The sequence below is a fragment of the Ctenopharyngodon idella genome, chromosome 9 (assembly GCF_019924925.1).
Source record: "Ctenopharyngodon idella isolate HZGC_01 chromosome 9, HZGC01, whole genome shotgun sequence".
Lineage (NCBI taxonomy): Eukaryota > Metazoa > Chordata > Actinopteri > Cypriniformes > Xenocyprididae > Ctenopharyngodon > Ctenopharyngodon idella.
This window is the reverse complement of record NC_067228.1, coordinates 12,204,942-12,228,753: the sequence shown is the minus strand read 5'-3', so window position 1 is coordinate 12,228,753 and position 23,812 is coordinate 12,204,942. Positions and strand designations below refer to the sequence as shown.

The following is a 23,812-nucleotide window of genomic DNA, read 5'->3' as shown; positions in this document are numbered from 1 at the left end:
TAAAAAGATTTTCATGTTAGTGACCCTGTTCAAAAGTTTATGTTCGTTTTTTTTTTTTTTTTTGAAAGAAAGATATTAATACTTTTATTCAGCATTAAATTGATTATTATTTTTACATTGTTACAAAAAAAAAAAAAATCAAATAAATGTTATTCTTTTGAACTTTCTCCATCAAAGAATCCTGAAAAAGATATGTATCTCTTGGTTACCACAAGGATATTAAAGGGTTAGTTCACCCAAAAATGAAAATAGCCTAATGTCATTTATTACTCACCCTCATGTCGTTCTACAGCCGTAAGACCTTCGTTCATCTTCGGAACACAAATTAAGATATTGTTGATGAAATCCGCTGGCTCAGTGAGGCCTCTATTGAGAGCAAAGCCATTGAAACTCTCAAGGTCCATAAAGGTACTAAAAACATATTTGAAACAGTTCATGTGAGTGGTTCAATCTTATTATTATAAAGCGATGAGAATACTTTTTGTGCGGCAAAAAAACAAAATAACGACTTTTCAACAATATCTAGTGATGGGCCGATTTCAAAACACTGCTTCAGAGCTTTACGAATCGAATCAGTGAATCGGAGCTCCAAAGTCACGTGATTTCAGCAGTTAAGCCGTTTGATAGGAGATACGAATCATTAATTCGAAACAAAAGATTCATAATACTCAGAAGCTTCATGAAGCAGTGGTTTGAAATCGGCCCATATAGATTTTGTTGAAAAGTGTTATTTTGTTTTTTTGCCACACAAAAAGTATTCTTGTCACTTTATAATATTAATATAGAACTACTGAACTCACATGAACTGTTTTAAATGTGGTTTTAGTACCTTTATGGATCTTGAGAGGTGCAGTTGCATTGCTGGCAACGGAGGCCTCACTGAGCCATCGGATTTCATCAACAATATCTTAATTTGTGTTCCGAAGATGAACGAAGGTCTTACGGGTGTGGAACGACATGAGGGGAGTAATAAATGACATTATTTTCATTTTTGGGTGAACTAACCCTTTAAGAAGCACAATCGTTTTAAATTTATAATAAAGGTTCACGCGTGACTGTTTTACTGTATTTCAAAAACAATAAAAAAAAATCTAACCAACCCAAACTTTTGTACTTGTGTAATGACTTCCTCTCTTTATTGTGTGTGTGTGCGTGCGCGCGCGCCTTCTTCTCGAGTGCGGATTTGCTGGTCGGGCGCATGCCTCCCTCTGCCTGGCTCCTTATAGTGCCGGGCGGGAGGCAGGAATTCTGACCGAGTGGTACGGACATCGCCGCCAGAGACCACAAACACGGAGCTCTCTCTTTAAACAAGGTCTCATGATCGACAACTCTTTCAATCAGTTATCCTGGCGTGGAGGATCAGGGCGAACGCACGTTCTCCTACAATTAAAGCAAAGCGCGTGAGTGACAGTGACAGTGGAGCTGAACATCAGTAGAAGAACCGGAGCAGCTGACACTCAAGGAATCTACAGAGGACGAGCCGGCATGTATGAAGTTTTCTTAAATATTTTAATTCAATTATATACTTTTAATTAAATAGATTTTAATAACATATTTAAATGTAATAAAGATTTATGTTCAGATAAATAACTATTTCTGTACTGTGGTTCACGCTGTGTAAATCATTGCAATTTTTCATTGCATTCATTTTGTTTTAATTTATATGATGAATGCTGGGGACTTAAAGGGATAGTTCACCCAAATATGACAATTTTCATCATTTACTCACCCTCATTTTGTTCCAAACTTGACAAACATTATAGATAAACATTATAGAAGATATTTTGAGAAATGTTTCAGTAGGCCTATTTGTTTCTCCATACATTGGAAATCAATGGTCTCCAAAACAGTTTTGTTACCAAAATTTTTCAAAATATCTTTGTTTGTAATCTGCAGAAGAAAGTCATACAGTTTTGGGATGGCATGAGGGTAAATAGATGATGTCAGAATTTAAGATTAACCAACTTAAAGCTTATAGGGTTGAGCTGCTGAAAAGTGGGTGATAGTGGAAATGTATTTTTCATTGATTGTCATCATTATAGAAACACTTTAAAAATCATTGAACAGCTCTTTCAGCTTACAGCCTGACTGAAATATACCAAATAATTTCACCAAATTATACATTATGTCGTTTGGTAACTTTAAAATTTCTTGATGCATGTGGCAACATCTATTTTAACTGGTTTTATGCTCACAAATGTAATTTGGTACTGAATCTAGATAAGGGTTACAGCAACAAAAGTAATTTGTAGTAGATTATAAAAAGTAATAGATTTTATATAAAATAGATTTGTAATTTTTTCCAGTGTATGTAAAAGAATACATGATCTATTTTTGAGTTGATTTTATGTTTGCAGATTTTGACCTGTTGATCATGCATCAGCTGTCTGTGACTTCCCTGTTGGTCTGTCTGTGGCTGGTGGAGCGCTGCCATGGCAACAGTAGCTTGGGCAACAGCCTCAATGATCTACACACGCAGTTTGGCGTCAGCCTCTACCAAACACTCACAGAGACAGAGAACAACTCCAATCTGATCGTGTCTCCAGCCAGCGTCTCATTGTGTCTGGGTCTTCTGCAGCTAGGTGCCAGGGGGAACACTTTAGCACAGCTTGAGGGAACTCTGGGATATGATGTCAATGGTAAGAGTAAACTCTATTATTGCTGAACTAGCAGCACACTTGTATGTTGGTGTCCTAAATGTTGCAAAATATAAATCAGCAATGCCTGACAACCTGTCTACCTGTCATTGTCCAATACTTGGAGACACTTATGATGATATAATGATACAATGGTGTCCTCGTAGATGCTCGTGTACAGGACATTTTGTCTCGGCCACAAGGGGATCTGGGCAATTCCAGTGAGGGGGTGCGGCTTCAGCTTGCCAATGCCTTATTTGTCCAGAGTGGTGTGAAACTCCTGCCAGAATTTATCCAGCATGCCTTGGGATGGGGTAACAGTAGTCTACTGAGTGTGAACTTCAGTAATCCCAACCACACTCATAGTCGGCTACAGCAGTGGGCACGTTACCAGAGTAAAGGTGAAAACTAAATATTGATTTGCATTTAAATTGTTTTATTATGATGAGACACATGGTACTAGTATGTTTTTTAATTATTTAATTATTATGCTTTCTAAAGCGGTTGACCATCTCCAGACAAGAGAGGAGCAGCTTCAGTCCAGCGAGGTCCAGGAGGAATCCTCCGGGCGAGACAGTTTGCTGCACATAGCTCTTCTGAGCACGGTGGTGTTCCATGGTGCCTGGCAGAAACAATTTCTCTTCACTGAGACTCAGAACCTGCCCTTCACCCTCTCAGACGGCAGCACAGTCAAAGTGCCGATGATGTACCAGTCAACCGAAGTCAGTTTTGGTAAGGGAAGGAACAAGACAGACACGACCCAGCCAACATTTCCATGTGGGCCCCATGTGGGTTTTTGATGGGCTGTAACTTGGGCCCTGCATGGGCAACCCAAATGGGCAACATTTGTCCATTGGCTCCACATGGGCCCCATGTATGTTAGCCCATAGGGGCGCATGATGGGTCCATAGTGGGCTCTAAGTGGGGCCCATTTAGATGTTCATTATATGGTCCCAAATGGGTGCTAATAATGGGGCCAAGGTGGGCTACACACAACCCTTATGGAGCCCAAATGGGTGATCACACTGGACCCACAAATGGCCCCATTATGTTGTTTGTTTTGTTCTGTTTTTGTGGGACCACAGTGGGTAAAAAGATGTTCCTGGGACTGTACAGACTCCTCAGCTTCATATCTAAAGAGTAAAGAAAGAAAAGACATAGAATACACATTATTCGGCTGGTCAAATATGCAAACAACATAAAGCATTTATACTAATGCAGTGGTTCTTAATCCTGGTCCTGGTGATGCACCACTCTGCACATTTTGTATGTCTCCACTATTTAAAACAACTGATTCAGATCATCAGCTTATTAGAAGAGAGCTCCATGAACTTAATTTAGTGTGTCAGATAAAGGAGACAAAACTTGATAGTTAACTGCCAATATTATCATTTTCATTCTTTATATAGCTGTTTAGTTGCGGTAGTTCGGCTAGCTTCGTTAAGTTTTTTCATTCTTGAGTCTGCCGTTACTGAATTCCAAAATCTTTCAAAATTATCCAATTATATAAAAGCAACAGTAAAACTTGGTTAATATAAAATGAAATAGACATATCTTACCTTGATAGAGAGTTTATATCCCTTGACACCAGGTGATAGTGTTTAAATGGTGAGGGGAGACCGTTTTCTTTTTTATTATTATTTAAATGAGAATGCGGGAAGAAAGAAAGAAATACTATTATTATTATTATTATTATTATTATTATTATTAGTGTCTAATATACCCCAAATGTGGCCCACTGACCCTCATATAAACAATAATGAGCAACCAAACATGGGACCCACAACTTTAACCAAGTTGGAGCCCACATTCAGCCCATTAAAGTGCCCACTTTGTCCCTGTGCCCAGATGACACCCATAAAACCCAGATATAACTTCTGTGGGGCTCACATGGACATGTTGGCTGGGCAGTTAAATTGAAGCCTATTGATCCATTGTTCTACTAAGAATCATATTGGAGGTTTAATTTTTCCTTTTTTTAATGAAAGTTCCCTCACTTTACCTGTCCACCTGTCTCAGGGCATTTCCGACTGCCTTCAGAGCAGGAATACTCTGTGCTGGAGCTGCCATACCTGGATCGTTCACTCAGGCTACTGGTGGCGTTACCTGGTGACCGGAAAACCCCTCTATCACAGCTGGAAAAGCAGCTCACAGCCCGTGCTGTGGGACTGTGGGATACTGGATTAAGACGCACTAAGATGGATATATTTATGCCTAGGTAACTGCATAAAAAAAAAAAAAAACTACACATGAAAAATTATTTTATACAGTTGGTATTCAAAATGAATAATACTTATATCCAGGTCTTGTGTGTATTTCAGGTTTAAGATGCAGAGCAGGTTCAATCTGAAGCCTGTTCTACAATCTCTCGGTATCTCTGATGTCTTCAGTCCCTCAGCTGCTGATTTCAGAGGCATCTCTGGTAGGAAAGTGGGTCTGAAAACAGTTTAAACCAATCACAGATGCTGAGAATATCAAAAATAATTACAAATATCATCAGTTGAAATCAATGATTGCAAGTTTGCTCCCTCTGTGAAAATTAAACCTCTGTTTAATATACCTACAGATGGGGAAGGGCTTTTTGTATCAGAGGCTTTCCATGAGGCAAGAATAGAGGTGACAGAGGAAGGGACAAAAGCAGCTTCAGCTACAGGTATGTGATATTTGCTTGCTGAAAAGGATTAGTAGGGAACTGAAAATAAGATATATGTTTAGTTATACCTCTAGATATGAAGTACTGTCTGTTTAATGTTAATGAAGACTGATTATAGAATTGGAGATATTGCTGTTTCTAATAGAGGTCATGTTACACCTGGAAAGTCACGATAAAGTGGAAGTAGTGGCAGATCTTTTCTTCTGTATTGTGACGTACATCCAAGAGTAACGGATTATTGGGGACTTGCTTCTATGGGTTGCTGATTGGATTTTGACAACCGATGGAAGCAAGTCCCCGTCATACATTTTTTAATTTTCCAATAATCCGTCACTCTCGCTCAAAAATGGAGGTAGATGGACGTGAGCTTGCAGGGATGAGGTTTAACTGGACTAAATGACTGGAAGTCTTGCATACGTCATCAGAGAGAAGTCTGTTGTTTCACCTGAAGATTAAGTTATGACATTTTGATAAAAAATTCCAAGGTCAAAATACAAGGCTGAATTATTCACAGAGGTCAATGACATGCATTGACAAGAGGACAGAAGCACATCTGTGTTAACGACAAAAATATTATTTGAAACTGATTATTGTAATTAATTGACACCCGTTTGTTTTTTGTTTTTTACTTTAAGATGTGTGTTTTATATGCTCAACAAAGCTTCTCCCTGGGGTATGTGTGTGTGTGCCTGCTTGAGAATCAGTTGTAGTCAACAGATGGGATATAGTTGAATAGTCTGTTCAAGCTGTGAATCCACTGGGAAATAATGACAGAGCTTTCTTTCTCTATCTTTCTTTTTAGCAATGGTGCTATTGAAACGATCCCGTTCAGCAGTGTTTAAAGCAGATCGACCATTTCTATTTATCTTGCGACAAATTAATACAGGTAAATACTAGAAACTTTAATTAGCATTCATATATATATATATATATATATAAAAAATATGATCAAAAAAATACAGTAAAAACAGTAATATTGTGAAATATCATTTAAAATTAATTTCTATTTTGACATTTTAAAATGTCATTTATTCCTGTGATGGCAAAGCTAAATTTTCAGCATCATTACTCCAATCTTCAGTGTCACTTGATTAATCAGAAATCATTTTAATGTGCTGATTTGCTGCTCAAGAAACATTTGATCATTCATAAAAAATCTGAAGTGTTTTGAAATTTCATTTGTGGGCTTTCATTTCACAGGTTCGTTGCTGTTTATAGGTCGAGTTCTGAATCCAGCTGAGATGTTTTGAGAAGATCCATGCAATCACAACTGCTTCATGAACTTTATGAACACACACAGAGAGGACACTTGGCAAAATCATACAAATGTATATTAACTCCACACACCCCTCCTCCCTCATGGTTGGGGGGGGGTCAGAGGAATATTTGAGGACCGTTAGGAGGGTCCACTGACACTTCAGGAAGAGGGACGAGACTTTTGTACATATCTGTAAATAAAATTTTATTACATCAGGGTTTTTTGCACATCACAGCGTCTGCTGTCATTTTTTCCCCCTCTACCCACAATAAATTTCCTCATTTCTGATGGAAATGTTTGGTTAGCATCCATTACTGATTTCATAGAATTCAGTATTCAGTTGATCTGGCAGATTTTAAACTTAAACCAAGGTTCTGTTTTCATACATATTGAAAAATGTAAAAAGGCTATATTGAATCACAATGTGGCATTTAAGATGCAAAAATATAACGTCAAAATAACAATCCCAATACGATTGCAAATTCACGTTGGAGTTAAATTTCTTTCTAAAAGGTTTCAAGAATAAGAGCTCCGACCATCAAGAAAACAGTCAATGTTAGTTTACAAAGTCTAGCAGTCATGAGTCAAAAATACCAAGAGGAATAAACTAACCCTTGACAAGACAAACACTTTATTGCATTACCCCAAACATCAATAACAGAATTATATTTTAATTATATTTTTGATGGTCTCAGATTGGGAGCTCACAACATAACACACTACTAATGATGTTTTGGTTCTAGATCTCACAAATTTAAGTGTGTGTGTGTGGGGGGGGGGGGACAAAAAAACAAAACAAAAAAAACACAGTGAACATGGTAAGATTTGCAATCCTTTTAATGACATTGTGCCACTGAGAAATTAATGACAGAAAAAATGTCATTTATTTACACGACTATTCACAGTGTAAAATAGACTTTATTCAAATACTTACAAAAAATGCTTTCCACCAAACATTCTCTTAAATAATATTTTCAATGTCACCATGTACATATATACAGCATATTAAAAATACTTTTTTTTTTTTTTTTTTTTTTAGAGAAGCCACAGATTCCTCTATCTATAACATGTATGATGAAGATTTGGTCCCTACATTAGGGTGCAGGGTTAGGAGGGTGAGACGCACAAAGACCAAAAGAAGCTAAGGGATACTGAATATTTGGCAGTAATGTAGGAATACATTAGCAGCAACTTCCCATGTCAATGAATAAGCTCTTAACTCTGACTGGCTCTTAACTCTATAATGGATGTTTAAATATCACTTTTACATTGTTTGCACGTTTCATTATTATATCTTTCCAGTTGATGCTTCTGTAAATCAAATTTGGTTACTCAATGCAGAACTGTCATTTGCAATTTTCAGCAAAGTCAAGAAACCAAAGTTCAGATAAGTGTTTTAGTCCTTACTTTCACAGAACTTTGCCATGGTTCTGTGGTCTGAAAACCAGATGACATGAACCTTTTTTTGCTAGAGGCAAAGCCATGTGTAATAATGAAGGTGTTTCTTTTTTTTTTAAACGATAAGAGCTTTTTTAAAAGTATCAGGAAAACAAAACATCAGAAAGATGTTCCTCTGCTGCCAAATGCTAAATCTTTTGCACCAACATCATTCCTGAGATGAGATATTTTATCAACAACAATTATTTTTGGAGTGTACAAGACTACATTTAATTATAAAACCTCAAAGTCACTCAAACCTCCAACATTAAAGAATTGCTTTGTAACTTGCCTTTTTATTGGTGTGGAATATTGCTGATTTAGTTTCTTTATTAGAGAGATCAAACCAAAGAACCACTTTCCAGTAAATAATCTTGTCTGAGACTGAATGCAGCAGTGAGTTTGCAGAGGCGCTATTCCGCTATTGAAATGAAAAGGAAAACTTGTTTATATTGGTGATCAATGACACGTGTCAAAATGTCACAGGGGACTGTGGGGGGAAATACAAAAACGCAAATGAGCTGAGGTGGAACCCAATGCCATTCAACCAGTTCTCTTTGGCACAATTAGATGGGGGAAAAAAAAATGTCTAAGAAAAAGAAAAGGAGCAGTGCGTTTATGACCATCTGACATAGAAACATTCCCATATCCCCCTAGTCCTGAGGTTTAGAGACAACCCATCAAGTCCTCATCGATAAAATCAGCTTCAATACTGATAAAAACTGGAGACACACGAGTCCCAAAAAACGTTACATAAATAGTGCAGATCTGTGCGCGAGTCTTTCAAGTAGGGCAGATGGAGTGCTCAGAAACCGTCCAGATGATTCATGCTGTTGGTTCTTAAGTGAATCTCCTCTAAGAAGTTCTCCAGCTGCTCAATCAAGACCCTCTTCTTAAACCTGTGCGCACGCACACATGGTGTAATTAATTAGTAATTGGATATATTAATAGAATAGAAGCATAATGTTTATGGCTTAATGCATTGAAAGTGCAGATATTTGTGTTTTCACATTAAGCCCAAAGTACACTTCACTTTGACGCGAATGCTTAGGCAAACATGTAGCGAACATGTACTAAAAGTATACTTCTTTTGATAGCATACAAACACAGGCACACCAGAAAGATTAATCCTTGTCCAGAGTCTGTACTTTTTCCTCTCCGAAAGTTATGACCAATTAAAAAAAATAAATACTTCGTACTCATTTAAACTAGAGATGGGGAAAAGTCAAAGCATTTTAAAAAGGGTTGCAGGTATCCCTTAACCCACAAACACTCTTTAATGGCTGCATTTTATGGGGCTTTCACACTGGCAGTTTATTTCGAAACGGGCCACGGTTCGCATGAAAAATTGCTACTGTGAAAGCTATCATGTGAACCTGAGAGCACACCGGGGTACCAGACACAAGACTGCCTGAAGGAGGTGGCTTATGGTGAAAGGCGATCTGTGGCACAGTTTGCGTGAATATGAAAGCAACACGGACTCAGGTGCGCACTTGTCCAGTAAGTAAAATAACCTGCGCATATTTTAGCCGATTACGATGTATTTACTTAAAATATGTAAGATATGATAGTGTTGATTTACCTTGTATTCGAGCAAAAGTTAGCCTGCAGTGTATTCAGACATTGTGAGTGCAATCATAGCGGCAAATAAATGGCAATCAGCTGTCTCCTCACAATAATTTGTTTGCAAGCAGCAGAAAGCAGTCTACATGCAATGCACATGACCACACCCAAGTGTCGTTTCCTCTGCTGCACATAATAGCACCACCACCGTTCTGTTTTCTGTCATGCGCCGTGCACTTTGTGATGACGTAAGTTTAGTGTGAAACCAGAACAACGCTGCGGGAGGCACCGGGAACAATCACGCCCAGGCTTGGACCGCAGCAAATGAGCCCAGTGTAAAAGCCCCAAGACATTTTTTATGCCCTTCTCTCGCTAACTTCCCTCAGGTCTCGTTCACTTGGATGTACATCATTGCTTACATTGCATGAGTGCCCACTACTGGCTGAACCCTTGCAATGGGTTTAAACGGAAAGCCCTAAGCCTTCGATCACTTGTGTGTAAAATAAGTGGCAATGCATGCATCTATTGTTGATAAAAATTACATGACATGCACTGTGAGTGTACTCTATTGTATGCATAAAAACGAAGTTTACTTTGGGCTTTACTCTTCATACAAATACCAAATGTGTAGTTAATCTACTTAATTTTGAATCTGAAGGAAGGAGTATACCTGGCAGCCTCTTTGATTATGCTTTGCAGGAAGATCAGACGTGTTTCCAAACTGCCCTGGATTTGCTTGAGGAGGTAGAAGATTTTCTCATAACCTGCGTTAAGGACATGGGGGGTAGAAAGCTTTGATGTATGGTGTCATGATCAATGTAAAAAAAAAAACAATAAAAAAACAAAAAAAACAATTGTAAAACCACAGGAACAAAATGAATTTCCCAAGACCTGCAATATTCATTACAATGTACAAATAAAAATAACAAATGGAAACCAGCTGCAACAATATTACAGCTTTTCACATTTGGCAAAAGAAGCCAACATGTCCAATTGATTTCATAAGGCCCAAGACAAAGCGTTGGTGGGAGGCCACCCCTCCTTTACTTATTGGACACCATCCAGGAAAGAGCATCAAGAGAGGAAATGATGGAAACACTTGAGCATTGTTTAGTTGCAGACATCTGCACATGTGTGTTGTTACTTACGTCTTCCAGGTTTCCTTATCTCCTTGGTGATGAGCACTCGGAGTTCAGAGTTCAGCTCCTGGCTCTCTTCGTTTCTGATTTTTTTCAGCTGGCAGGGGGAAGGGTAGCGACGCGGGGCCTCCTCTTCACCCTCACTGCCCAGAGAGAGCTCACTCTCGCTGGACTGGCCGTTCTCCTGCACTCCGTCCTGCTGGTTCTCATTCTCATTTAACTGAAGGTGGTTCCTTTGCTGAATCGGTTCAGACTCTGGCACAGGACTCGACTCCTTGTCCAAGTTATTGTTTGACTCAAGATGGTTGGTGATGTGGTTATCCAATTCTGTTTGATCATTATCTGGTGCTGTATTGGATCAGACATGAAACATGCATGAGTAAAATTGGAGCTTCAATGTTTTAGACACTAAAGGAACCAGAATTAAGTGACACACCCACTACTAAATGATTTTTCTGCATTCGTTTATTGGTTACTTACTTCTGGGTGGTGTTTTGGGAGGTGTATATGCCCGTCCCGGCCGAAGCAGTGGAGACATGCAGCGCCTGCGTTTGGGGGCCCCAACCCCAGCAGGACTGCTGGACTCTCCAGGACGTTTTCCTTTGCCTTGAGTGCCAGTAACAAATTCATCTGCCTCGTCCACCATCATCGCCTGACACGAAGAGAAGAGAAAAAGAGTTATATGCCTGAAAGTCAAATCTGTATAGTGCTCCTTTTTGAAAGCCTGAGATCTAAAAGTACCTTCTTGTCCAATTTGAAGGGGTTACCAAAGGTGTGCAGACGTTTAGGCTGATCGGGGTCTGCCTCTCTCAGAGGGGCCGGGCAATGCTTCAAGTAGTCCTGATAGTTGCCCATCTGAGCTATAGGCACACTGTGAAGCTGATCTAGTAAAAAAATTAAAAAAAAAAATAAATAATATAATATAATATAATATAATATAATATAATATATATATATATATATATATATATATTTTTTTTTTTTTTTTTTTTTTGAAGTTACATAACTAATGTTGAAAAATTAACATTTAAATGGTATCATGAACATAACCTTATATAACAAATTGCAGTCAGAGGCTTGCAGTTCTTTCGGAAATCAGAAGCTACATTTAATTGAGTGAATCGCCCAGACATTCAGGAAACTGCTCCAAGGAAATCAATAACCATTCATGGCTCTCTGAGTGTTACCTTGATCTTGTCCTTTCAGAATGCAGATGCTAGCGTGCAGAAGGTTCCGCCTCATGCGACTCAGCTGGTCCAGCAGATGAGCTCTTGGGATATCATAGGGGTTCCGCAATCCTTGTGGTTTTAATGCCTGTGTTGTCAGAGGATAAATGGCAAAGATGAGGGATCTGAATTGGTAAGAACTGACCATGGATCATTTGCTGACCAGTTCCCTGTTAAAAACATCAAATGTGCCATATATATATACAAAACACTTGCATTCAAATCCAGCCTTTTAAACATTAATCTCATATAGACTTGTTTTAAATTTAGATGTCATATGTACGTGTATTCTTTGTGGATCTCCTGGTCTTGAGCTCATGATAACAGTACAAAACATCTACAAAGTGTGCAGTATTTACAGTAGTGTAAATGTACACACTTTATTCAGAGCAGCTAGTTGAAAGCCAGCAAACTCCTTGGTGTTTGCCTCCATTGGTAGAGCTGGCCCATCTCCCATGATACTATGCAGCAGTTGTGTGAAATCCTTCCTGTGTGCTAGAGAGAGGGCGGAGCTTCTGCAGCGAAGTTTAATCCCACCTTCCGGAACCGTCTTTTTCCCTATTGACGCACAAACTCTGTCTGCCTCGACCTTCGTCTGTAATATACACAATTTACTAATATATAACTTGATGAAGCACTTTTAAGAATAAAGACTCTAGAAACAAGCTATATTAGAACACACCTGCTGACTGAGCTTTTTGAGATAGGACACAACACTGTAGCTGAGGCCATACTCCATGTTGTCAGCCAACAGGTTTGGAGCTCCCATCATTCTTAATGCTTTCCGCAGGGCCTGGGAGAATCAGGATGAAGAAATAAAGAAAATAACTTAATTTAATTACTTTTGTAATGTTAAAATGAACATGAGTGATTCCATTACTTACAGTGATGTAGTAGGGCGGCATTGTTTTAAGATAGTTTTCAAAAGATTGTCGCCACTTCGCTGGAGGCTTGAACTTATGCACAGTAATCAAGTCATCTATAAATGCATGATGAACAGTTATGTGACTTGTAACCATCAACAATCAAAAAAACAACAGCAAATACAGAGTGTTAATTTTGTTTTTACTCGAGATGTTAAAAACAAGACAGGACAAGAGAAAAATCAACCAATTCTGTATATGAATTATTCTACCTATACCTTCATATGATAAAATCTAATAAATGAGATGTTATTAATGAAACTTACCAAGCAAAGGCAGCACCACAGGGTAGTTATAGGGCATGACAAACAGGTTGACACAGGTGAGAGCTGTGCTGGCCTTCAGATAACCAAACGGCTGCCCGAGTTCCCCGTATTTAGCACTATTACACACAAAAACCTGAGAGAGAATAAAACGTTACAGCAATTAACATTCAGCCATAGCAGTGAAGTTAGTGAAGTCTGACGATGCTTTCACACTACCACTTTTGTTGCGCAGCTGAGTTCAATTGACATCAGAGTTTGATTCTTTTGGATGATGTGAATGCTGTTCTCCGAACTCAGGTGCGCACCCTTGAGCCATACCCGAAACAGGATAAAAAAGGAGCAGTGTGTAAAGCTGCGACTGAGGGGTGCTGTGACTAAATATGCGATCAAACCTTCTCAGTGATGAAGTCTCTTGATTTATGCTTATGGTGGAAGTGCAATAATTCTGTTGAAGTGTAAAAAAAAAATTCCTCAAATGACAATCATTGCAATTATAATTTTGCGCAAAATAATCATTTTCAGTTTAACCATTTTGCAGCAATGTGAAAAGTTCTCATTGCCTAAAAACTAGACTAAAATGCCCAGACATTTAGTTGACTAAATATGATATACTAAAAAGTACATTTGACACAGGACAAAGACTAAGACTAAATTTTAAATAAATAAATAAATAAATAAATAAATAAATAGACAAAAACTGACAAAATTAACACTAGTTCTCATTTTCCTGACACACTGAACGTGTATCTAATTTCTGCTCCCCTTCGGCAGAAATCAGCTTCCGCATTCTTAGAACATTTTCAATACATTAGCAGCAGATAGATACAAGTAATGTGTTGACGCTTTAAAACCAAAACCAAAAGGTTCAAAAACATGCTATGCATTTTGCCACCTTCTCCAGCATTGTCGTTACTAAGCAGCTGCTGCTTTGATTGCGCAAATGCACCGCGGTTCAGACACAAATATAATGTGAACACAATCCAGCGGGGACAGGGGGGAGCAATCAAACTCCGGTTCAGACCAGGCAATCGAACCATAGTGTGAAAGCACCTTGAGTGAACATACATGTTGCCTGACTCGCATGTAAGGCGCTAAAATACTAGCAGTACCTGCCAGCAGGTGTGCGGTGATTTCCTCTCCAGTATATACTGAGTAAGTGGGGAAGGCTCTAGCTCGTACTTGTCAAAGGGCACTTTATCAACCACCATGGGCTCTGAATCCACACATGAAAACTTTACTTGTGGGTGAGCTGCACGTGGAGGCTGAAGAGAAACACAGTCAACTTAGCAAACAGCACACTAACAAGGCTTACAAGTTTACATTACACTAGAAAAATACAGTTTTTATCTATCATTTAACACCATACCAGCATCAAAGGCTATATTTGTGGCAAACTTAAGAGTAAAAAAAAAAAAAAAAAAAAAAAAAAAAAAATTACAGTAATCATTATAAAAATGATATTTCAATTAATTGTATACTATCATTTACATTACACTAGAAAAACCAACAGAGCATATAAACATTACATTAGAAAAAAAAAAAAAAAAAAAGGACTGAACAGATGGTACAGCATACACAAATTGAAACATGTTTTTTTTCGTACCAAAGTAGGAGAGTTCTGGTCAGGCCAAAAGGACTCCGGGATAGGCCAATGGCCAACAGGAACACCAGTTTTAGGGTTGGGTCTAACATAGATCAACTTATGACAGCTGTGCCATGATTGAGGTCCATACTTTATCTCTGTTGGACCATCTAGGAAAAACAAAACAAACGGTAGTTTCATTAATAATGGCTTGGTTTAATTTTTTTTTTAAATATAAAGCATACACTACCGTTCAAAAGTTTGAAAAACACTGCTCAAGTGTGGGGAAAAGTATTTTTTTCCTCTTTGTTTTAGGAAAGAAATTAATACTTTTATTCAGCAAGGACGCACTAAACTGATCAAAAGTGACATTTAGTTTGTTACAAAAGATTTCTATTTCACAATATTACTGTTTTACTTTATTTTTGATCAATTAATGCAGCCTAGGTGAACAAGAAACTTTTAAAAACATTACAAATTGTTTTTACAGACCCCACATTTTTGAACAGTAATGTGTTCAATCTGTGAAATTTATAAACCTTTGTGTATTTTGTGTATACTGCATTTACTGTGTAAACTGCATATTGTCCCGTGCAGCCATACAGCGTTTGTTTTGTTGTAATATCCAAAAATCTACATATCAAATATCTAAATCTAATGGGGAACATTGGATATAAGTACCCATCTATCCACCCACCTATACTGGTTACAGCCTAAACTGATAAACAGTAGCGTTATCATTAATAAGCACTTTACTATATTAAAAAAAAAAAAAAAAAAAAAAAAAAAAAAAACTGCAAAAGCCTGGTCCTCCTTTACCTTCAGTAGGTGGAGGATCAGGTCCCGTCTTCTCAAAATTGATGACCACACCACTCTGGATCTTCTGCACCAGAGACTCCAGACACTGGTTTAGCATTCTCTGGGAAAACACGCTGTACGAGCGGCCTAAACATACAACAGGAAACAGAGTTTAATTGCATCTGACGTGAGATTAAACTTGATTGCTTAAATGAACATTCTATCCACTACTACGCATTATTTGAAGTAGATTAATACTGTCTGCTTTAAGATGAAACAGTTTACTGTGGCTTTTTTTTTCTTGTCAGTTTACTGCCAGGCCACAGCTATTCAGCTATTCAAGGCTGCACACACACACACACACACACACACACACACACACACACACACACACACACACACAGTAGCCGCCCTATTGTGTTTAGTATTTGATCAACATGAGGACAGACGTTGTTCTTTTCTCTATAGTAAAGTTCAGTTTGTCTCCATTACAGAGATGAATTAGTCAGCACACACGAGTCCAGCAGAATCTGCACTTAACCACAATTCAGCAATTCTCTTCAATTCACAATTCAAACACTTTCACAGCACTTAAACGTCACCCGATATGTATGATCTGACATTTACTCAGCAGGGCATGTACAGCTTTTTAAAAAGTTGGGCTGCCCCTAATAGCCGACTAAACGTTAGTCGTTGAGAAGAGGCTTGGTCGACTAAATTTTAATCAGTTTTTTATTAGCCGAAAAAACAACTCCACAGGAATTGGCGAAGTCACGCAGATTTCTAGCACTGTTCCATGCTGTGATATGCAAGAAAGGAAGTCCAAGGTGTGGCAACATTTCGAGAATGACCACAAAAAGGTGATGTGCGAACTCAAACATGACTTAATAAAAACATGCAAGTAGTAGCATAACAATAGCCACTTTACATGGCCGCATGTCTATCGTTAACATTAACCTAGATAAATGTGCGCTAATATTAGGCAAATATCCAAGTGTTCGTGTGAAAGCTTACTGCAAAACGTTTAACTTAACGTTCATGTCCATGCCATCGGAGCACATCTTAAAAGCCTGCTTTGTGAGCAAGACAAAGAGCTCACTTCTCTCTGAATGTGGACAAACTTGTGTTACTTTCTGATTATATGAGAAGACTGAGATTGGAGGAAAAATAAGTCAGGTAAAGCCTAATGGTTCATTTTATTGCAGCGTTTCAGTTTGATTTATTTCTTTTTTATATAATGTTCATTTATTTTTCATGTTTATTTATTTTCAGTTTTCAGCGACGCAACGCGTCAAAAGACAACAGAACCAGTAATAATCAGTGATATTGTCTACAACTGTCGCGTCTGGTGTAGACACGGTGTAAGAGTCGACTAGAAAATCTTCAGTCAGGTGCCCAAATTGACTTTTTCTGTAACCTCATATAAATATCTATTTCAAATTTTACTTGATATACTTTACATACTTGATCATGAATAATTCTCACACACACAACCAAATATTTCATGGTGGCTATAAAGCACTTGCACTAGTACCACTAAACATTGCCAGTTGACTTAAAAGTGTACTTCACCACTGGGAAAATGGGCTTTCAATTAAATTCAACTTAATTCAATTGCCTATGCAGTAAAAAAGTGGAAAAACAATTGAAATCGGTGACGAGAAAAAAAGGCTGTTGTCTTCCCTTTTGTCAAATAGGTAAGAAAACTTCAAAACCCATAATGCACTGGGCATATTGCAATCCAAGGTCACTCCCATCAGTCTGCTATGGATACGCTTCACCGGAGTCAAATACCGCCTTGCTTTAGCAGGAATTACTTCAGCAAACTTTCAGTTATAAGGGTGTCGACTTGTATTGTTCCCGGGGGCAAGAATTCAGAGTAAATGTTTAGCAGGAGTGAGTTATTTCGGTTTCCTGTGAAGGATCCAGTTAGTTGTAAGGCAGTGGCTAACGGCTGCACAGAAACGTAAATATGGAGAAGATGACCACAATCAGTGTTTTTGGCCAAGCGGGGGGGTGGGGGAGATACTGAAAGAAACTGCTGTCCTGTCAGTCCCGCCCAACAACCTCGCAAAGCTGTCGCGTACAGGAAAGGCTGTGGTCATACGGTTACATTTTTTTTTTAACCTTAATGCTGTTTAAAGAAAAGACATAATATGATGCATTTTTCAGTGATAAACCTACCCTTACAATAACTGTTCTGTTAATAACCCTCTGTCGATCTAACTGTCTGTGGTTACACTTTAGTTTGAGTTCACTTCCAAAACATGCAGTTCATTGTCTTTTCTTTTCCACGCCTTTGTCTTTTTGTGATAAAATTCTCACTTAAGTAGTTAAAATGCATACACACCTCCAGTGACCTCACACATGGGTGTAATAGGGGAGGAGTCAAGTGGAACTCCACCCATTGGTTCAGGATCAGAAGAGGCATGGCCTGGAATGCGGAGCACTAAAGAGAAGAGTCGCTGGTCCCATCTGAAAGGCTCTTTGGTCAGCTCACTGCCAGGCAATGGTGTTGTCAGGGGTAAATGTAACTAGAGCAGAGAAAAAGGATGAATTAATTCATGTCAGCACATATATGGAGAAATCCCTGGGGAGGGGAGAGAAAAAAAAAAAAAAAAAATCTTGTAGGAGACTGACTTGACTATTGCTCATTTTACCAGCTACAGTCTGTTACTTTCACAGATCTGCAAGCCATACTGTTAAAGGAACACTCCACTTTTTTTGAAAATAGGCTCATTTTCCAACTCCCCTAGAGTTAAACAGTTGAGTTTTACCATTTTCGAATCCATTCAGTCGATCTCCAGGTCTGGCGGTACCACTTTTAGCATAGCTTAGCATAGTTCATTGAATCTGATTAGACCGTTAGCATCTCCTTAAAAAAATGACCAAAGAGTTTCAATATTTTTCCTTTTTAAAACTTAACTCTTCTGTAGTTACATCGTGTACTAAGACCGACGGAAAATGAAAAGTTGCGATTTTCTAGGCCGATATGGCTAGGAACTATACTCTCATTCTGGCGTAATCAAGGAAATTTGCTGCCGTACCATGGGTGCAGCAGGCGCAATGATATTACGCAGACGGAGACATTTGTGAGAGGCGCTGCGTAATATCATTGCGCCTGCTGCACCCATGGTACGACAGCAAAGTTCCTTGATTATTACGCCGGAATGAGAGTATAGTTCCTAGCCATATCGGCCTAGAAAAATCGCAACTTTTCATTTTCCGTTGGTCTTAGTACACAATGTAACTACAGAAGAGTCAAGTTTTAAATAGGAAAAATATCGAAACTCTTTGGTCATTTTTGAGCGAGATGCTAACGGTCTAATCAGATTCAATGAACTATGCTAAGCTATGCTAAAAGTGGTACCGCCAGACCCGGAGATCGGCTGAATGGATTCGAAAACGGTAAAACTCAACTGTTTAACTCTAGGGGAGTTGGAAAATGAGCCTATTTTCAAAAAAAGTGGAGTGTTCCTTTAAAGAGAACAACAGATGATATGGCAAGGGAGGAGAAAAAAAAAAAAAAAAAAAAGCAAGCAGGGGATAGCGAGGACAAAGCAAAATAGGAAACCCATGACTAGACAGGATGCCATCACAGAGGGAGTCCTCAAGTCCGGCCCATACTGGCACATGACCCACCTCATCTTGCACCCCAGAACTGCTGGTCAGCTTGCTGCCATCAGTTATGGCCAAAATGATAGCAGGCTCCAAGAAAAAAGGGTTTCTACCCTGCAAAACACAAGACAACAAAAATGATATAATAACAACAACCATAAAAACTGAGCACTTGCAGTGGAGCTCATTAGACAAAGGCATAGCTTCAAATACACCCACTGTTTTTGATGTTAACACTGATTTCATTATACAAATCATAAACACACCATATATGCACTGATAAAATAATGTATAATCAATCAGTTAAACGCTCTGCTCTTTCAATGATAACATTTAATTGTATCTTCAGCACAGTGCAGATTTTATGGAGGAGTCATTTCTGAAACAAATATGTGAACCAGAAACAAAAGAGATCCATTACTAAGCATTCCAATAATATAAAGAGAGGGAATCTAAATTTACCTCAGGCAGGCAGAGAAAAGATTTAATGACCCTGTTTTTCTTGTGTCATGTCACTACATGCAGCTCTATTACATGCCAATAATAAACTCAGAGACAAAATATATTGTCTAAATCATATAATATGAAGATATATAGCATATTATAAAGAATATAAAGCATATTTTAAAATTTCTTATTTTCTGTCAAAAAAATAAAAATAAACATGTAAACAAATAAGCTGGGGCCTATACCATGAAGCCAGTTTAGGTGTGTAGTAGCCACAATAGCTAATTATGTTTCAGTTTAGTTTGTGCCAAGTGCCAACCCTGGGTTTTAGGCACTATGAAAGTGGCTCAGCTTTTAGTGGTGTTCATCTCCATAGTAAGTTACGCTCCACAGCTAACCTGCTCCAGGACAGGTTATACTCTAGGTAAGAGATCTCAAACCGAAAGGTTTGCTGACCAATCAGCTGTGAACAAAGTGACACAGCGCTCATAAATGAAGCCACTCTCCCAGTTTCTCTTGCTTCAAATTAAAGGTCACCACGTAATAAATTTTTAAAGACAAAATCATCTGGCTTTTAGTGATGAGTATTATAATTATTTTATATGATTTATATAATTACTATACCCTTAATCCATTACACAAGCAATTTTAGTTAAACGATTAAGCAGCATTTAGTTTAAATGTATAAATACATACTATACAAACACGCTTTAGAATCAATAAAGTTTAAAAATGACTGAAATCTGTGAAATTATATATATATATATATTATTAATTATATATATTATTAACTACATAAACCAACATCACTTTAACTTGTAATGATAACACAAAATGTTTTCTTTTAGTTGTCCTCTTTCAGGGACAATGTTTTCTTCTTGCTATGTAAATGCATTTATATAATTTATATTCTTCAATCTCTTAATCTTCGGCAGAAGAGAAATTAATCATGCTGACTCTTTTGTGAGAAGTGAATCTCTGTTTCTCTGTATTTAAGGCATGTGATTGGCTGTTCGCTACTGATGTCACACTTTCATGTGAACAAATTCCAAAAACTCAGAATCAAAATCTGAGTTGACTTAGAAAGTTGATGATCAGAGTCATGTTACCAACAAAGCCTGACTGGATTGTTTTAGTTTTGTCAGCTCAAAACTAATCCCGTAACCCTGAGTTTGTTCAACTAGCACAAAAAAAAAAACATTCTGTGTGGGGAAATCTTTTGTCTTCCAGCAAAATTCCTGAACGTGTGAATTTCTACAGCCAGGGAAGTGGGAAAAAAAAAAAAAAAAAAAAAAAAATTAAACTACATGATAGGTGATATAATTCAATTTAAGTAACCTGAATTCGAAGACAATTTACCCTTAAAAAAAAAAAAAAAAAAAAAAAAAAAAAAAAAAAAAAGAATAGCATAAATAGCAAATAACCACTGAGATGACCAAAGTAAAGCCCTTGCAACCTCACAGAAATGTGCTTAAAACCAATAAGAACCTTTAGTATGGTGTATTGCACAAATCACCCACATTTTTAACAAATAAAAATGTAAAAAATTAACATAATATTCTTTAAAAAAATGCATATCCACATGGGTTCTATCAGCAATTTTCTCATAGAGAAGTAATGATGGTAATAAATATCTTGAGTGATTTGTCTCACCACACACAGCCTCCAAATCTTGTCTATGTGAGGTAATTTTGCATCTGTTAGTTTCACAGCTCAACATGCAAAAATACAAGAACTGTGAACCTTAAGAAAACTCCTGAGAATTTTTCATTTACAAACAATGAAGCAAAATAAGACCAAGCTCAACCTGGAACAATTTTAACTAGAGCACACTTACACAGCATAACTGAGGTCCCACTACAAAACCTGCTTTAGTTAATCATTGCCCTTATTTGCATCCAAGATGCAGTTTACTTATTACTACAGTGTGTCACCAGGGGCCCTTTGGGATTGTGTTGGCACAGTGTGAGCCTACTGGGTGCTTGTTTAACTGAGTTGTTGGGGATGGGCTCATGGGGTTAGGCCAAAGACTTTATACCAGTCCCTGGTTTATAACATACCTGTCCATAGTTGTCTATCCCCGAAACTAATCTATTGAGATTGAGCAAATCAAAAGCGGTCCTTAAAGACTGGCCGATCGATGTCAATCCAACTGCTTGCAGGTTCCTCAGCTCGGTCATAAAAGTGGCATGACTGTCCTTCCATCCAGCCTGAAAAATCAAGACACAGCAAATGATTAGCTATGCTTCTAAAGAGATCCTCACACCACATCTCTTCAGGCAGACACAATGATCTGAAACTGGCTGAGGGAATAATGTAAAGGGCAGTGAAGAGTCCTCTCTCTCTCTCGGTGGGAAAACTAAGTTAGGTTAGTCCCCCCATCTCTCTTTCCTCAAACACACACACACACACACACACACACTTAGAGCTCTCTGCTGCCACACTGAACAAAATGTCGGCCATGTTTAAACACACAAATTCATGCTGGGCAGAATGTTTTTACACCACATATTTAGACGTGGTGTTTTGAAACGCAAACAGACGAAGCGAGCGCTGAAAGTGTCTGGAGTAAAATAAATCCGGTTTGGAAAGAAATAAGAGTTTGTACCTTGATTCCAGCCGGTGCTTCCTCAAAACTCACTAACATGTATCTGTCTCCCCTGCTGGCCGGATCTCTGCTCCTCAGCTGTTGAGAAAAAGTATATGGAAACGTAGGTTTTTCGTAAGTTTTCAGTAAAGTAAGAATGTGGAGCAGAGTCGTGTATTCATTTACCTTCAGGAAAGTCTCAACTGCGCCCTTCGCTATGTCCAGATAGCTAGTGCCCAGATGGGAGCGCTGGTTCATGGAGGCGGACGTATCTATCAGAAAAAGTAACACGGGCATTGTGTTGATAATCGCCCCTTCTACATGGACCGAGTGTCAGTGCAAGCGGACAAATGCAGAGCAATCTTTTGTTCGCCTCCTGTCGCTGCTGTCAGCACGCTGCTAGCCGGCTAATGCTAACTGTCTCGCGCATTCTTTCTGTCAGAGTGTAACTGTAGTTAGTGTTGAAAGAGCGATGCCTTGTAAACTTAAGCAAACCTCAGACCCTGGGGGGAAAAGGTTGTTGATTTACAAGGGAAACGGGTGTTGTTGCTGTAATTTGAAAGAAATGCCTAACTTTTATCATGGTAACTTTCTGTTTAGTTTACGTCCATGATTCTCCTCACACTGAGGTCTGCTCGCGGGCTGCAGTGGTTTTATTCTACGTTCAGCACTTGACTCCGCCTCCCAAGCCCTGCCCGAGTGCCATGCGTCAAAACGCCTCAACTGATTGGCACCTGAAAATAAATGATTAGCATATTCACACAAAAAAAGCGAAGCTCAACGGGAGCATGCGCATTTGTAAACAAATTGTTTATTGAATAAACATTAACATTGTACATGTACTTTCGTTCAAATGCTGATACTGAATTATGCATACAAAAATAACACATAAAAATAACAAGAAAAGAAAAGAAAAAAAAAACAGACTAATACAAAATAAAGTATTTATCAAATAAATACTCTATAAAGCTCTCAAACTTTTAAAGTCTTTATAGTTTTCTTATTCAAAGAGTACAAAAAGTACAGTTTATATGTGTACTTTCTGTAAATAATGATTTCTACTGGATAAAATTAGTTTATACATTTAAATGAGATTTCTTTAACCTTGTTTCTAATATGGAACCACACTTTTTTCTTGGCAAATCACCTTTCCATTTAATAAAGAGTTCAAAGATTTAACCTTGGAAAGTAACATAGTATTACGATGTAGTGGCATGTTATTATTGCTTTATTGACATTTATTCAGTTTTTTTCTTCTTTTTTGTTAGTAGCTGTTGGTCTTTGAATGCCCTTGTTCTCTTTATACAAAGTGACAAACAGAACTTCCTGGAAACAATGATAGCATCAACCAAAGGACAAATCATGTTACTTTCCTAAACAATATGAGGCACTTCTGGTTATAAAAAAGCCAGAATATGTGCATTAAAGGCATGTTTGGTCACATAATCTGCAAAATTATTTGGGATATGCATCCATTTAGTTTGGCTTTCTTGTCTTGAGTTAAGAGAATGCACAATAGTTTTGTGGTGTCTGTCTGCACATGATAAGGCCGAACTATAAATAGAACAATTTCCACTCTGTGTTTTTATTTTTTAGACCCAAATATTAATTAAAAAATGTCGAGAAAAAAAGAAGACTAAACTAACATATAGAATGAAACTGATTGTTTCAATTGAACA

The 23,812-nt window shown here is 38.0% G+C and overlaps 2 protein-coding genes across 2 annotated transcripts; one reads left to right on the top strand and one right to left on the bottom strand.

The window, feature by feature from the left end:
• The first annotated feature begins 955 nt into the window (after positions 1 to 955).
• serpine3 (serpin peptidase inhibitor, clade E (nexin, plasminogen activator inhibitor type 1), member 3) lies at positions 956 to 6,779 on the top strand. Its single transcript, XM_051906317.1, has 9 exons — positions 956 to 1,487; positions 2,358 to 2,639; positions 2,804 to 3,037; positions 3,138 to 3,368; positions 4,656 to 4,854; positions 4,958 to 5,058; positions 5,203 to 5,289; positions 6,092 to 6,175; positions 6,490 to 6,779. Exons 2-9 carry the CDS (start codon positions 2,375 to 2,377, stop codon positions 6,537 to 6,539), a joined length of 1,251 nt encoding a protein of 416 aa, XP_051762277.1. The 5' UTR covers positions 956 to 1,487; positions 2,358 to 2,374; the 3' UTR covers positions 6,540 to 6,779.
• A 587-nt stretch (positions 6,780 to 7,366) lies between these two features.
• Positions 7,367 to 22,771, bottom strand: ints6 (integrator complex subunit 6). The gene is made up of 18 exons (XM_051906313.1): positions 22,320 to 22,771; positions 22,155 to 22,232; positions 21,607 to 21,756; positions 19,124 to 19,213; positions 17,832 to 18,015; positions 15,503 to 15,628; positions 14,705 to 14,853; positions 14,211 to 14,363; positions 13,102 to 13,234; positions 12,797 to 12,891; positions 12,595 to 12,705; positions 12,292 to 12,507; positions 11,874 to 12,000; positions 11,428 to 11,570; positions 11,167 to 11,338; positions 10,696 to 11,034; positions 10,218 to 10,311; positions 7,367 to 8,883 (listed from the first exon to the last, which is right to left on the bottom strand). Exons 1-18 carry the CDS (start codon positions 22,428 to 22,430, stop codon positions 8,790 to 8,792), a joined length of 2,565 nt encoding a protein of 854 aa, XP_051762273.1. The 5' UTR covers positions 22,431 to 22,771; the 3' UTR covers positions 7,367 to 8,789.
• Between the last annotated feature and the right edge of the window lie 1,041 nt (positions 22,772 to 23,812).

Excerpts from the sequence above, each read along its gene's own strand:
- serpine3 (XM_051906317.1), top strand. The coding sequence starts at position 2,375 with ATGCATCAGCTGTCTGTGACTTCCCTGTTGGTCTGTCTGTGGCTGGTG. Across the intron at positions 3,038-3,137 it reads GGCACGTTACCAGAGTAAAG|CGGTTGACCATCTCCAGACA; the intron begins GTGAAAACTAAA and ends TGCTTTCTAAAG. Across the intron at positions 6,176-6,489 it reads CTTGCGACAAATTAATACAG|GTTCGTTGCTGTTTATAGGT; the intron begins GTAAATACTAGA and ends TTCATTTCACAG.
- ints6 (XM_051906313.1), bottom strand. The coding sequence starts at position 22,430 with ATGCCCGTGTTACTTTTTCTGATAGATACGTCCGCCTCCATGAACCAG. Across the intron at positions 22,233-22,319 it reads CAGTTGAGACTTTCCTGAAG|CTGAGGAGCAGAGATCCGGC; the intron begins GTAAATGAATAC and ends TTTTCTCAACAG. Across the intron at positions 14,854-15,502 it reads TGATCCTCCACCTACTGAAG|ATGGTCCAACAGAGATAAAG; the intron begins GTAAAGGAGGAC and ends TGTTTTTCCTAG.